At 44.6% G+C, this 14,464-nt stretch overlaps 1 protein-coding gene across 1 annotated transcript in view; it reads left to right on the forward strand.

Annotated features, from left to right (window-relative positions):
- GALNT6 (polypeptide N-acetylgalactosaminyltransferase 6) overlaps positions 1 to 8,919 on the forward strand; it is a 29,764-nt gene extending 20,845 nt beyond the window's left edge. Inside the window, exons 7-10 of the mRNA XM_007958159.2 lie at positions 108 to 239; positions 1,309 to 1,410; positions 7,588 to 7,740; positions 8,806 to 8,919. Of these exons, the coding sequence (XP_007956350.1) occupies positions 108 to 239; positions 1,309 to 1,410; positions 7,588 to 7,740; positions 8,806 to 8,919 (501 nt within the window). The remainder of the gene's footprint in view (positions 1 to 107; positions 240 to 1,308; positions 1,411 to 7,587; positions 7,741 to 8,805) is intronic.
- The last annotated feature ends 5,545 nt before the right edge of the window (positions 8,920 to 14,464 follow it).

Here is a 14,464-nt window from a genome sequence, read left to right on the forward strand (position 1 = left end):
TGAGGGAAGGTAGCCCCAAGAGTTCCACGCTGTCTGGGCTGTTTCAACCCAGATTGAAAGGTCAAGACTGGTGATACCGAGCCTTTGAGCATTGGCTTCATTGACAGAAATCATTCGGTGACATTTCGGAACGTCTGAAGCTGAGGGAACAACTGCATTGTTGCAACTTTTCCTGGTTCCTACACAATATCTACCCAGAGATGTTTGTCCCTGACTTGAAGCCTACCTTCTATGGAGCCGTGAGTTTTTAAAACAATCTGCCTACCCACCATCACACATTTCTCCACCCTGGAGAAACTCAGGACCACTTTCCCCACAGATGAATGGCAAACAAGAATTGATTTTTACCCTCCATACACCTTTATTCAGGAAGAAGACTAAGTTTGGGCTTCTTTAAAAAAAAAAAAAATCCAGTGCCATCAAGTCAATTCCAACTCATGGCAACCCCATTGGGCCTCCAAGGTGGTAAATCTTTATGAAAGTAGATTGCCTCATCTTCCTTCCACAAAGCAGCTGGTGGATGTGAACTGCCAACCTTCTGGTTAGCAGTCACATGCCTTAGGCCCTGCACCACCAGAGCTCCTTTTGGGGCTTCTATGGGAGCTCTGGTAGCATAGTGGCTAAGACACTTGCCTGCTAACCAGATGGCTGGCGGTTCAAACCCACCAGCCACTCCTCGGAAGGAAGGTTGGGCAATCCTAGTTCCGTAGTGATACTGCCTCGGAAACCCAAGGAGGGGTCGCTATGAGTTGGGTTTGACTCGACGGCACATAACAACAACAACAACATGAATAGCTAAAAAGTCTTATAAGGGGAAAACAACCCAGAAGCCAGATTCTCAAACCTTACAGATGCATCTGAATTCCCTGGAAGGCTTGTTATAACACATCTTGCTAGGCCCCACCCCCAGAGTTTCTGGTTAGGTAGACCTGGGGCAGAGCACAAGAGTTGCATTTCTAGCAAGTTCCCAGGTGATGCTCATGGTCTGGGGATCACACTTTGAGAATCATTGCTCTTAAGGAAACTCTTCCATGCTGAGGGCTTCCTGAGACCTGGCATCCTGAGAGACATTGCCTATCCTGCCCCACAGAAGATGTCCTGCCCTTGCCCAGCATCTGGGGCTTTGCACCTCACTTTCCTATTAATTCCAAGCTTCTGGGTAAATGAGCAGAGAGGATGAGCAGAGGAGAAAAATCACACAGGGGAAATCCAGCCATGCAAATGTATTTGAGCTAGGCCCTATACCTGGAACTAGAAAACTCCTGACTGCTGTCCTGTTCCCCTGGCTGCTTACCACTCTGTTTGCAGATCAAGAGCCTTGGTACCAATCAATGCCTGGATGTGGGGGAGAACAACCTTGGCGGGAAGCCCCTCATCATGTACGCCTGCCACGGCCTCGGTGGCAACCAGGTATACAATCCAAACACTAATTCTAAGAGAAGCTTGTCTCCGGGGCATCCCTTCTCCTCACAAAAACTCTATTTCTACCCTGAATAGTCCTTTGCTGAGGCCTAGAGAGGGAAAGATCTAGAGAGAGAAGGAGATACCAGCCCTGTCTTCAGGAAGCTCCCAGTCTGAGGGGAAATACATGACACAGACAGACAGGATCTGAATTAGGAACATCCAGAGATAGCACTGACTAGCGGGGGCTGGGAAAGGAGGTCTATAATCAGAGAGGCTTCCTGGATGATGCCAGATGCTGAGTGTGGATATGTGTGTGTGTGTGTGTGTGTGTGTGTGTGTGTATGATTTGGGTGAAAGTTTCCAGAGCAAATTCATTTTCCATACAGCAGTTCATACACATTTTGTCTCATGACATTGACTACAATTCCCTATGATGTAACAACTCTCTTCCCTCTTTCTCCCCATAGTTACCTCTTGCCCGTGTCCCTCCCTCCCACGCACTCTGGCTGGAGCTGTCTCCCTGTGCAAACACTGCCCTTCTGTTCTCCCATGATTGATCGTCGTAAGGAGTGTATCTAGCTGATGTAAATGTTCACCCTATATGTTTATCTATCATTTGGCTGGAAGCCACAGGAGTGAGGTCAATTCCAGAGCTGAAGGGTAGCTAGGGGCCATAGTCTCAGAGGTATTACCAGGCTTTATCAGACCAGCAAACCTGGTCTTTTTTTTTTTATGATTTTGAGTTTTGTTCCACATTGTTCTCCTGAGTATGGATATTTTTTGAGAGCTTTCCCTCATCCACACTCAACTTCTATCTTCAGTGCCTCCCCTGCCCAGAAGCTACCAACCTTACCTCTCCAGCAGTAGCCCCCAGCTACCAACAACCTACTGACATCTCACAGTTCCCTGGCATCTTGGGAACTTACCCCATGCCCTACAATGCCCTAGCCTTTCCCTGAGGGATAACTACTGACCTTGGCATAAGTTAGAAACAGAACTGAGGCAAATAAAGGGGTGGTATGGGAGCTCTGGTGGTGTAGTACCTAAGGCATTTGACTGCTAACCAGAAGGCTGGTAGTTCAAACTCACCACCCACTCCTTGGAAGGAAGGTTGGGAAATCTACTTCTATAGTGATATCACCTCAGAAACCCAAGGAGGGGTCACTATGAGTCGGATACAACTCAATGACAGTGAGTTTGGTTTGTTTTTATTGGTTATGGGACACTGAAAAGCTGGCATGAGGATGAAATCATTCTAAAACAGTTTTCTATACCACTGGTCTACAAGATGATTAACATTTTTTTTAATAGTAATTTATTAGCAAAAATATATGAGGCATTGGTGGTTCAGTGGTAGAATCCTCCCCTTCTGTGCAGGAGATCTGGGTTCGGTTCCCAGCCAGTGCCCCTCATGGGCAGCCATCACCTGTCTGTCAGTGGAGGCTTGTGTGTGGTGATGCTAATTAACAGGTTTCAGTGGAGCTTCCAGACTCCACCGAGAATCAGAATATTGCAATAAATGACAGGCCTGGAATTCAGGCCTAGGTATGTCTGATTTGAAAGAAGGAGCTTGTCCCATTATACATTGCATATGCAATTACAGCCTTGGGATGTACAATGTAACTTCCACAATGAAAATCCTATGGATTACAACAGTCCAATTGTAACTGATCATGGCGATGGCACAGGAGCAGGTAGCATTTTGTTGTACTGTGTGTAGGGTGAACTGACTCAGCAACAGTAAACAACAACCATCTTAGCAAAAATATTGTTGTTAGGTGCCATCAAGTTGTCTCTGACTCATAGCAACCCTATGCACAGCAAAACAAACCACTGCCCAGTCCTGTGCCAGCCTCACGATCCTTGTTATACCTAAGCCCATCGTTGCAGCCACTGTGTCAATCCATCTCATTGAGGGCCTTCCCCTTCTTCATTGACCCTCCACTTTACCAAGCTTTATATCCTTCTCCAGGGACTGGTTCCTCCTGACAACGTGACCAAAGTAGTTCAGATGAAGTCTGGCCATTCTCGCTTCCAAGGAGCATTCTGGCTGCACTTCATCCAGGACAGATTTCTTACCTTTTAGCAGTCCATGGTACTTGTAGCACTCTTCTCCAATACCACAACTCAAAAGCATTGTTCTGGTTACCTACTGCTGCTCTGACAAGAATATACCACAAATGGAATGGCTTTAACAAACAGGAGTTTATTCTCTTACAGTTTGGAGGCTTTAAGTCCAAGTTCAAAGTGCCAGGCTCTAAGGCCTGCGTGAAAGCCCCTCCACCTTGGGCTTTAGTTCTGCCTCCTGCTCCCAGCCCACTGAACTAGAGGCTTTTCATCACTCAGACAGCTACTGGCTACTGAAACTGACAAGCCCAAGGTTGACAAGTAAAAAGGCACAGTCCTGATGTTACCAAACCATTCATGGCAGGCCATGAATTCAAGTCCATTGAAAGTCCAGAGGTCAGCAGAGCGTGGCAGGCTGCTAAACAATGACACGGCTACATGCAGTGTTCAAGTGTGCCTTAAGCTAGAGACCATTCCCCAAGGCTTCTCCTTATATATAGGAAGCACACCACATCCCTGAGGCAGCTACTCAGCTGCTCACAGTAGATTCCACCATGGAGTCGATTACCAGTCTACTCATGGGGAATACTACACCCAGCTTCCCAGCCACTCAATCAGGCCCAGCCAGGTTTATACACAGACTTAACTACCACAGGCATCAATTCTTTGGTCTTCCTTATTCATTTTCCAGCTCTCACATGCATAAGAGGCGATTGAAAATAATGTGTCTTTTGTTAGGTGCACCTTAGTCTTCAAGGAGATATCTTTGCACTTCATCACTTAAAAGAGGTCTTTTGCAGTAGATTTGCCCAATGCAATATGGTATCTGATGTCTTGACTGCTGCTTCCATTGGTGTTGATTGTTGAACCAAGTAATGTGAAGTAATATGAAGTCCTTGACAACTTCAATTTTTTCTCCATCCATGATGAAGCTGTTTATTGGACCAATTGCAAGGATTTTTGTTTTCTTTATATTGAAGTGTAATCCATAAGAAGCTCTGGCAGTGTAGTGCCTAAGGCATTTGACTGCTAACCAGAAGGCTGGCACTTCAAACCCACCAGCCACTCCCCGGAAGGAAGGTTGGGCACTCTACTTCTGTAGTGATACTGCCTCAGAAACCCAAGGAGGGGTCGCTATAAGTCGAGTTCAACTCAATGGCACATAACAACAACAATAATCCATAGTGCAGACTGTAGTCTTTAATCTTCATCAGTAAGTGCCTCAAGTCATCCTCACTTTTGGTAAGCAAAGTTGTGCCATCTACATATCACTGGTTGTTAATGAGTATTCCTCCAATTCTGATGCCATGTTCTTCTTCATATAATCCAGCTTCTTGGATTATTTGCTAAGCATATAGATTGAATAAGTATGGTGAAAGGATACAACCCTGACGCACCCCGTTCCTGATTTTAAACCATGCAGTGTCCCTTTGTTCTGTTTGAATGATAGCCTCCTGATCTATGTACAGGTTCCTCATAGTATAATCAAATGTTCTGGAATTCCCATTCTTCACAGTGTTATCCATTATTTGTTATCATCCACACAATCAAATGCTTTTGCATAGTCAATAAAACACAAATAAACATCTTTCTGGTATTTTTGCTTTCAGCTAAGATCCATCTGACATCAGCAATGATATCCCTCATTCCACATCCTCTTCTGAATCCAGTTTGCATTTCTGGAAGCTCTCTGTCAATAAACTGCTACAACCATTTTTGAATGATCTTCAATAAGATTTTACTTGCATGTGATATTAATGATACTGTTCTATAATGTCCACATCCTGCGGGATCACCTTTCTTTGGAATGGGTACAAATACAGATCTCTTCCAGTCAGTTGGCCAGGTAGCCGTCTTCCAAATCTCTTGGCATAGCCGAGTGCCTCCAGCGTGGCATCCATTTGTTGGAACATCTCAGTAAGTATTCTGTCAACTCCTGGAACCTTGTTCTTCACCAGTTCTTTCAGTGCAGCCTCAACTTCTTCCTTCAGTGCCATTGGTCTTGATCATATGCCACCTCCTGAAATGGATGAACACATTGACCAATTCTTTTTGGTACAGTGATACTGTGTATTCCTTCCATCTTCTGCATCATTCAATATTTTGCCCGTAGAATTTTTTAGTATTGCAACTCAAGGCTTAATTTTTTTCCTGAGTTCTTTCAGCTTGAGAAATGCTGAGCGTGTTCTTCCGTTTTGGTTTTCTAACTGCAGGTCATTGTACATTTTGTTATAATAACTGACTTTGTCTTCTCGAGCTGCTCTTTGAAATCTTCCATTCTGCTCTTTTATCCTGTCATTTCTTCCATTTGGTATAGCTACTCTACTTTCAAGGACCTAGTTTCAGAGTCTCTTCTGACATCCATTTTGGTCTGTTCTTCCTTTCTGTCTTTTTAATGATCTTTTGCTTTCCTCATGGATGATGTTTTTGATGTCATCCCACAGTTCCTTCAGTTTTCAGTCATTGATGTTCAATGTGTCAAATCTATTCTTTAGATGGTCTCTAAATTCAGGAAGGATTTTATCAAGGTCATATTTTGGCTCTCATGGACTTCTTTTAATTGTCTTCAACTTCACCTTGAACTTGCATGTGAGCAGTTGATGGTCTGTTCCATAATCAGCTCCTGGCTTTGTTTTGGCTGAAGATACTGAGCTTTTCCATTGCCTCTTGCCACAGATGTAGTCAATTTGATTTCCGTGTACTCCATCTGGCAGAGTCCACATGTATACCCATCGTTTATGTTGTTGAAAAAAGGTATTTGGAATGAATAAGTTGTTGGTCTTGCAAAATTCTATCATGCGATCTCCAGTGTTATTTCTGTCACCAAGGCCAAATTTTCCAACTACTGGTGACTCTTCTTTGTTTCCAACTTTTGCATTCCAGTCACCAGTGATAATCAACATATCTTGATTGCATGTTTGGTAAGTTTCAGACTGCACAAGTTGGGAGAAATCTTCAATTTCCTCGTGTTTGGCTTTGTTGGTTGGTGCATAGATTTGAATAATAATAGTATTAACTGGTCTTCCTTGTAGGCATATGGATATTATCCTGTCACTGACAGCATTGTACTTCAGGACACATCTTGAAACAATCTTTGTGATGAATGCCACACCATTCTTCCTCAATTTGTCATTCCAGGCATAGTAGATCATAGAGTTGTCTAATTCAAAATGGCCAAAACCAGTCCATTTTAGGTCATTAATGCTTAGGATATTGATCTTTATGCATTCCATTTCATTTTTGACAACTTCCAGTTTTCCTAGATCCATACTTCATACATTCCATGTTCTGATTATTAATGGATATTTGCAGCTGTTTCTACTCATTTTGAGTCATGCCACATCAGCCAATGGAGGTCCCGAAAGCTTTACTCCATCCATATCAGTAGAGTCATCTCTACTCTGAGGAGTCATCTCTTCCCCAGTCATATTTTGAGTGCCTTCCGACCTGATGGTCTCATCTTCTGACACTATATTGGACAATGTTTCAGATCTGTTCATAAAGTTTTTCGGTAATATATCAGACCATGTTTCACTGCTATTCACTGGCCAATTCTTTGAGAAGTGGATGGCCTCTTCCTTCTTCCAAGTCTGTCTTAGTGTGGAAGCTCTGCTGAAACCTACCCACCATGAGTAACTCTGCTGACATTTTGCAACACTGGTAGCATAGCCTCTAGCCTCACAGCAACATGCAAGCCACTACAAGACAACAAACTGACAGACAAGTTCATCTCCCTTAGTTGTTCCTAACCACTCTGCTCACTTCCCCACCTGTGCCCACCTGCCTGACTGGGGGTTTGGCCTTAGTAAAAATAGAACTAGTATATAAAACACATGATTTAACAGATATTGTTTAAAGTGAGCCTAAGTTAATATTTAAATTTGAATTAAATAAAAAATGATAAGTAACTATTATTCCTGTGTAACCCAGCCAGATATGGTAAAAAATCATGACAGTAGCACATGAATCACTAAAGTCCTGGTAAGGCCTTGGCTGCTTATTTCTTTCCTTTAGGGGCTATGCCATGATTAGCACCTTAGGGTAGATGGCTTTGGAAGGTGGTGGGCAAATTCTCTGTCTGCCCCTCAGGATTTCTCTTGTCTTGCTGCCTTCCAGTACTTTGAGTACACAACCCAGAGGGACCTTCGCCACAATATCGCAAAGCAGCTGTGTCTACATGCCAGCTCTGGCACTCTGGGCCTTAGAAGATGTAACTTCACTGGCAAAAATAGCCAGGTCCCCAAGGACGAAGAATGGGAATTGACCCAGGTGAGTCAGCTGCCCAGAAAGCTCAGGATCGAGAAGCTGAGGCACTGCTGCCTCCTTCTTATTTTCTCTGTGTTCTGCCTGAGGGACCATGGGGTGGATCCAGGCAATGCAGAATGCTTGGCGAGTGTGAGCTTGATCACAGACAGGCTTCTCAGGGACTTAAGTGGTGTTGGGGGATAGCTGTTGTGTGGGTGACATGAAGATGGGGTTAGAGATTATGGTCCATGCCAGCTCTGCCATGGCCCAATAATTTTTAGGCTGAATCCAAGTAGATGAAGGTAAAGAGTTGCTCATGGTTGCTGCCTGTCTGTGTGACTGGTGCAGAGCTAGGCACTTACATGCATTGGCTTGGTTACCTTTTCAGAGACCCTTCTCAGGTAGGAGGTGTTCCCATGTCTATAGATGAGGCAACTGAAGTGCAGCAAGTTTGTGACTAGCCCAAGACTCATCATTGGTAAATGGCAGGCCTGGGATTCAGACCTTGATAAGTGTGACTTGAAAGCATGAGCTCTTTGTATCATGCCACAGGGGCCTCAGGATGTACAGTGTAACTTCTACAGTGCTGGGCCCAAATCAAGCACCTCCACGATCCTCCACACCCTCCCCTATCCCAATCTCCAGGAGCCTAACCTTGGGGATGGATATAGAGTGAGTGAGAAGGAGGTAAATTATGATCAGAGGCAGAAATGCAGTAGGGGGCAACAATGGCCCTAGGTCTTTGATCCTGGTCATGGGGGATGGTAAGCTGAAAGCACTTTTCAATGATTGTCATTAATTGAATGTGGTTGGTTGGTTGATTTTTCATTTTTCAGCTATTCCACCTTCCTGCCTTCTTCTGGGCTATTTAGGCTAAAGCTGAGGGTGGGGAATTGGGAGTGTGTCCCAGCAGAGTGGCATGCCAAGGAAAGGAAGCCTCGTCTTTGTGCCTTATTGGGTTTCATTTGCCTTTTATCTATTGTGCCTCATCTTGCTGCCCCCCTCGCAGTGCTCTCAGGTTGACTGTCCCCCAGCAGTGCTCTCAGAGGTCCAGCACCCCAGGTTGACCCTTTGCTGTGTCTTTTTTAGGATCAGCTCATCAGGAACTCAGGATCTGGTACCTGCCTGATATCCCAGGACAAGCACCCAGCCATGGCCCCCTGTAACCCCAGTGATCCCCTGCAGCACTGGCTCTTCATCTAAGCCTCAGTCACCCCCAGTGGAGCCTCCACAACCTCTCAGGAATTGGGATTGCTGATGTCTGGGAACCCAATCATCAGTGCCTCTGTGGCCTTTAAGATGGGTTTCTAAACCCAATGAATGTCAAGGCAGGCCCTTTCTACTCCTTGCAAAAACATTGGACCCAATTTTTTTTTTTTTCTTCTCTCACACTGATGGAAGGATTTGGTCTGGACTTTCCTTCTGTCTTCTAAACATAGGCCTCAGAAGCAGAGAAGACAGCTAGGAGAGGGCCCAGGACGACAATGTGAACTCAAGAAAAGTACCTTTGCAGCCTTGTTCCCAGCCCTTGGTCACCTAGAGCACCCACAGAATCTAGAGAAATGATGTGTCCTCAAGGAGGAGTTAGAAGTTTAAGAGAACCTCCCTTGCTAATATTACTAGATGTTTGTAGAACCATTTATATTTACAGGAAGCACCCTGACCAATTTCCATTATCTTATTTCATCAGCATAATAATCCTTTGAGAAAGGCAGCTAGGAATCACCTTGCCCATTTCATAAATAAGAAAGCTAAGGCAAAGAGCCTTAGAGGGCCTTGCCCACAACCCCACAGCTAGTGATGATGGAACTGGGATTGAGGCTTGATCTTCAACTTGGAACCAGGGCTCCTTCCACCATACCACAAGAACACTAGGTAACTAGCAGCCAGTCTTCCCAGTCCCTCTTCCTGCCACTTCTGATTGTTTCTGGCTGGCCTTCAAAAAGCCTAGAACAATGGAGCCTGGTAGCCATGTTGGAAGAGACCTCATTTGGGAATCTTGGGATGTTGGTATTGAAAGAAAGCTTGTGGAGCCAGTGATTTAAGTCAGTTTAAGTCCCAGAACGCTTTTTTAAAAATATATATATATAAATATAAAACCCTATATATAAAGGAGCTCTGGTAGCATAGTGCCTAAGGCACTTGACTTCTAACCAGAAGGCTGGCGGTTCAAACCCACCAGGCACTCCTCTGAAGGAAGGTTGGACAATCATCTATTTCCGTAGTGATACCGCCTCAGAAACCCAAGGAGGGGTCGCTATGAGTCAGGTCTGACTCAACGGCACGTAACAACAACAATAACATATATAAAGTAAGAGCGATGGTTAAAATGCTTGGTTGCTGACCAAAAGGTTGGTGGTTTGAGCTCACCAGTGACTCCACTGGAGAAAAATTTGGAAGTCTGCTTCCATAAAGATTTACAGCCTTGGAAACCTTATGGGGCAGTTTTACTCTGTCCTGTAGGGTTGCTATGAGTCAGAATCCACTCAGTGGCAGTGGGTTGGGTTTGGAATATAAAGCAGATAAAAGGCAAAGTAGCTGTGGGTGAAGTTGAAAGAGGGAAAGGGCAATGCTTGTCAGCCCCTGAATTTTTAAGGATCTGTACAGTCCAATTTGAAAACTGATGTTTCAGTCCAACCTTATCATTTTCATATTATGAAACTAAAACCAAAGAGGTGGTGCAATTTGTCCAAGGCTACACAATAAGGTATTGGCAGCTCTGAAGCTAAAGCCCAGGCTTCCTGAACAGGTAGGCCATCAAGAGTCCTGGGAAATCTTGAAGAAGCAGGGACAGTATGCAGAGTCAAGCATGACTGAGTAAACTCATATGAAGTCCCCCACCACCACCATGGAGCAGACTGGACATGCATGCCAGCTCTTCTCCAAGCAAGCTGGAACCCATGGTGACCCTATCTGGACCCCACTACACAGGCGGCTTTGCTTGAAGTAGAAAACCCAGCTGCAGAAAACCCAGCTGCCTAGACAGGACTGGCATCCAAGAGAGTTTCTTTTCATGCTCAGTGGCAGGCTGTCATCTTGGGCATTGCCACATGAGGGTGCCATTGGACCATGCTGCCTACCATCACTGCAGGCAACTAAGAAGGCCTGCGGGCCTTCAGAACACTATAGAGGAGACATTCTAGATTATCCCAGCCAAAGGGAGAAAAGAGCATAGCCAGGATATGACCTGAGGTGGAGAAAGGGAGCAGATCTTTCCTGGAAGACAAGAGATGGGATCTCAGCCGGAAATAAAGATTTTATAACATTAGTAAAGTAAGTCTGTGTTGAGTTCCTCCTTCCCTGTGTTTTCCATTAACTGATCCATTTGGAAAATCAGTTGATTCAGCTCTGGAAGGTTGTGCCACAGTCCTTGTCTCTTGTCCCCAAACATCCTCCAGCCCAAAATCTAGCCTGCATACTGCATGTCAAGCACCGTGTAGACATGGGTATGGAGAGATGTAAGATGAGGCCCCTCTCACATGCAACTCACTCTCTTGGGGGGTGGGGGGTGGGAACAAGATGTAAATGACAAGCCTGGAGAATTTCAAAGGTATGCTAGGTGAGTCAGAAGGAAGGATTCCTTTTCACTTAGTGAAGGCCCCACAAAGACTGACCTTTGACCTAAGACCTCAGAGAATGAGTCCTCAGACAGAAAAGGCTCATAAGCAAAGATCTAGCATGTGTCATCAGCAAAGATACAGGTGCAAAGGTACAAGTGGGCCTGGAAAATCAAAAGGACATCAGGGCGAGGGAGTGGGGGGTAAAGAAGCTAGAAGAGCAGGGCCGCATGCTGACTTTCGCGAGTCCTGAGCACTTTTACCCTTTAATGGCACCCTTGCTCCATTAAAAAAGCAAATTACATTTCACAGCTCTGTTGGTATAAAGACAAGTCCATGCTGGATTGTATATGCTTTTTTTTCTCCTAATAATTTTTAAAGAAATTAGAACATTTTCATGGGCCTGTGAAAGTATTGTGGGGCCTAGGCACTGCACCTACTGGGTAAGTCAGCCTTGTAGAAGAGTGGGTTGGAGCCCATTTGAGAAAGGCTTTGAATGCTATGCTAAGAAGTCAGGTAAACCATAGGGAACCATAGTTCCTAACCCTAATCCTAGCCCTAGTCTCTGTTGCATTACCTCCCAGACATTTATCAGGCATTGATAATTTGCCATGTAGTCCACTATCTTTCATATTGTCTGTAGCATCACCCAACACTCCCTAGCCCAATCTTATGATAAATATCCAACCAAGGTGCCTAGTTGTGAAGCCAAGATACCTCACCCCTGCCCCAAAATAATAACAGTAACTCAGAGGGGATGAGAGACTAGCAGGAGGGAGGAAAGACAACATGCCATGCCTAGAAAGTAGACCCAAGCTTGGGGTTGAGAGGAGGACCAAGAAAAGGATTTAGTCAAGATGAGGGGGAGGACAATAATGTATGTGGGAAGGCTCAAGAAACCAGCTTCATAACCTGGCTCTTAACCAAGGCTAGCCTTGCACTAACCTAACATCTGCACTCTCCCTAAAAACCACTCCTCTCACCATTCTCAGAGCTAACTAGGGCCCCTACCTCTCCAAGCCTTGCTACTGGCCCTGGCTATTATCTCTTGGCCCTAGAAGCCTCTCACATTAGCAAGGACTGAGCATTGAAGAGCTGCTTCCCTCTAGAGATCTATTTTCTACTTGAAAGTATTGAAAAATATACCAAAGACAGCTAATTGTCTCAGAATTTACTCTTTATTCATTTTAAATTATAAGAGTAAAATTGTAGAGGAGTCAAAAAAAGAAAAAACTGGAGGAGTCAATACAGAAGAATACGAGGTTCAAAAAATTAAATTTATCCTTATTCACTTCTAAACCTGTATATTCTCTGTTTATATCTTGTTATAGATCCTTCTAGACGTTTTTCTATGGATATATACATAATCACACACAGGGACTATATTATTTGCAACTTGCTCCCTTCTCTTACTTTATCAAGGACATTTTTTCATGTCAGTCCATTTAAGTCTAACTTACTCTTTTTAAAAGCTGCATAGTATTCCATAATATGTTTAAACAAAATTCATTTAACCTTCCCCTATTGACGAATACTTTTTTTTTCCAGCTTTGTATTATGATAAACTATATTGTAACCCACATCCTTGAACATTTATTTTTGTGGTTGTATTTCAAAAGGATGCATTCTTAGAACTGAAATTACAAGAAATGCAGAGCTTCAGAATTTAAACTCAGGCACTGCCTGTGACTAACCCTAAGAATGAAAATTAAAATGGGCCTGATCCTAAGCATGGGAGATGAGGCTAGTTAGGTGGATCATGAACAAGTTATGAGGACCTTAAGTGAAGGACTGAAGAGTTTGATTTTTAAGCAAACACAGGGTGGGCTTCTGTAGAGTAGGCCCTGGGCAAGGTGTCATTCAGAGATGGATGTGACATTGGCCCTGCCCTTGGGTGCCAACCATTTTGGAGTATGTGCTGTTGAGAGGTAACCTTTAGGGGGCCCTAAAGCTTCCTCTTGGGCTCCTAAACCTGTAGCTAGAGCTGTCTCCTTTCTCTCCAGAGGAGGCAGGGAAGTAGGAGGAAAATAATAAAATAGGCCCTGGGTTCCCTAAGCCCTCTCCCCCAAGGTCTCTGTGTTTGGGTGAGAGGGAGCCCTCCAGGTTAGCCGTCTTGTTAGCAGGCAAGTGTCTTAGCCACTATGCTACCAGAGCTCCCGGTTACCTAAGCAGCAAAGTAAAACTCTCCTGCACAGGTTAAGGCCCCTGAATAGCTGAGAAGTCTGTAGAGCTCCTTAGAATTGCCTTCCTAGGCCTAGCCCACCCCTCCAGGCATGAACTTGAATTCCAGAGTGCCTAAGCCAAAGGAGTCCCCAGGTGTACCACAGTGGACCAGGTAGTTTTCCCGCCTCCCTCTAGGCTTCTTGGCTTCTCCCTGCCTAAACCCAAATCCCACGCTTTGCCACCATCACTGCTCCAACCGTAATCCTCTGCTCTGGGAACTGCAGTGGCTCTGGAGCATTAAAAAAAAAAAAAAAAAAAAAATTATATTTGGGTGGAAGTTTACAGAGCAAATGTGTTTTCCATTCAACAGTTCAAACATACTTTGTTTCATTGGCTCTGAGCATTTTATGCCCAACCCAAGGCCCTCCACCCACCTTTTAGCATACCATACCTCCCTTTCTCCTCTACTTGCCTTTCATCTCCTGCCCCCCTCCTCCTGCTATCTCTGCCCTCCACCCCCCTAGCCCTCAGTGTATCTTCCTGTCCTGTGGGTTGCCTCCTCCCCACATTCTCCTTCCCTGGGAAGCTCTTTCTCTTTGGTTCCCCTCTGAGTCTCCTTAAGCCTGTCTCTTTGTACCTGCCACCATCAGAATTCTCTCCACTGCATCTACTCTGCTTTGATGTCCCTTCATTTACATCTATTTCTGCATCCTGGGAGCAGGGAGAAATTGCTGACTTCCTCTTGGATCGGCTTCCTCTCTGTCCTCTATTCCTCCCTTGCAGCTATCTCTTAGTGCACAGGTGCCACTAAGGACAACAGTGAAGCAGTGATGGACTTTGAAGGTGAGCATTCTGAGGGAAAGCCAGTTACAGTTCTCCCTCATATTTCTGAGAAAGAGTTTGTTGAATGCTTTTCAACTAAAAGCAGATGATTAATTCAGCCCTGACCTTGCTTTGTCTTTGAACAACAGATAAATAAGTTTACTTGAAAAGAAACCTTTTCATTTGTATTTCCATGTCACCTGTGA

Source organism: Orycteropus afer, unplaced genomic scaffold (assembly GCF_000298275.1).
Source record: "Orycteropus afer afer isolate SDZICR_OR568_19922 unplaced genomic scaffold, OryAfe1.0 scaffold00859, whole genome shotgun sequence".
NCBI classification, from domain to species: domain Eukaryota; kingdom Metazoa; phylum Chordata; class Mammalia; order Tubulidentata; family Orycteropodidae; genus Orycteropus; species Orycteropus afer.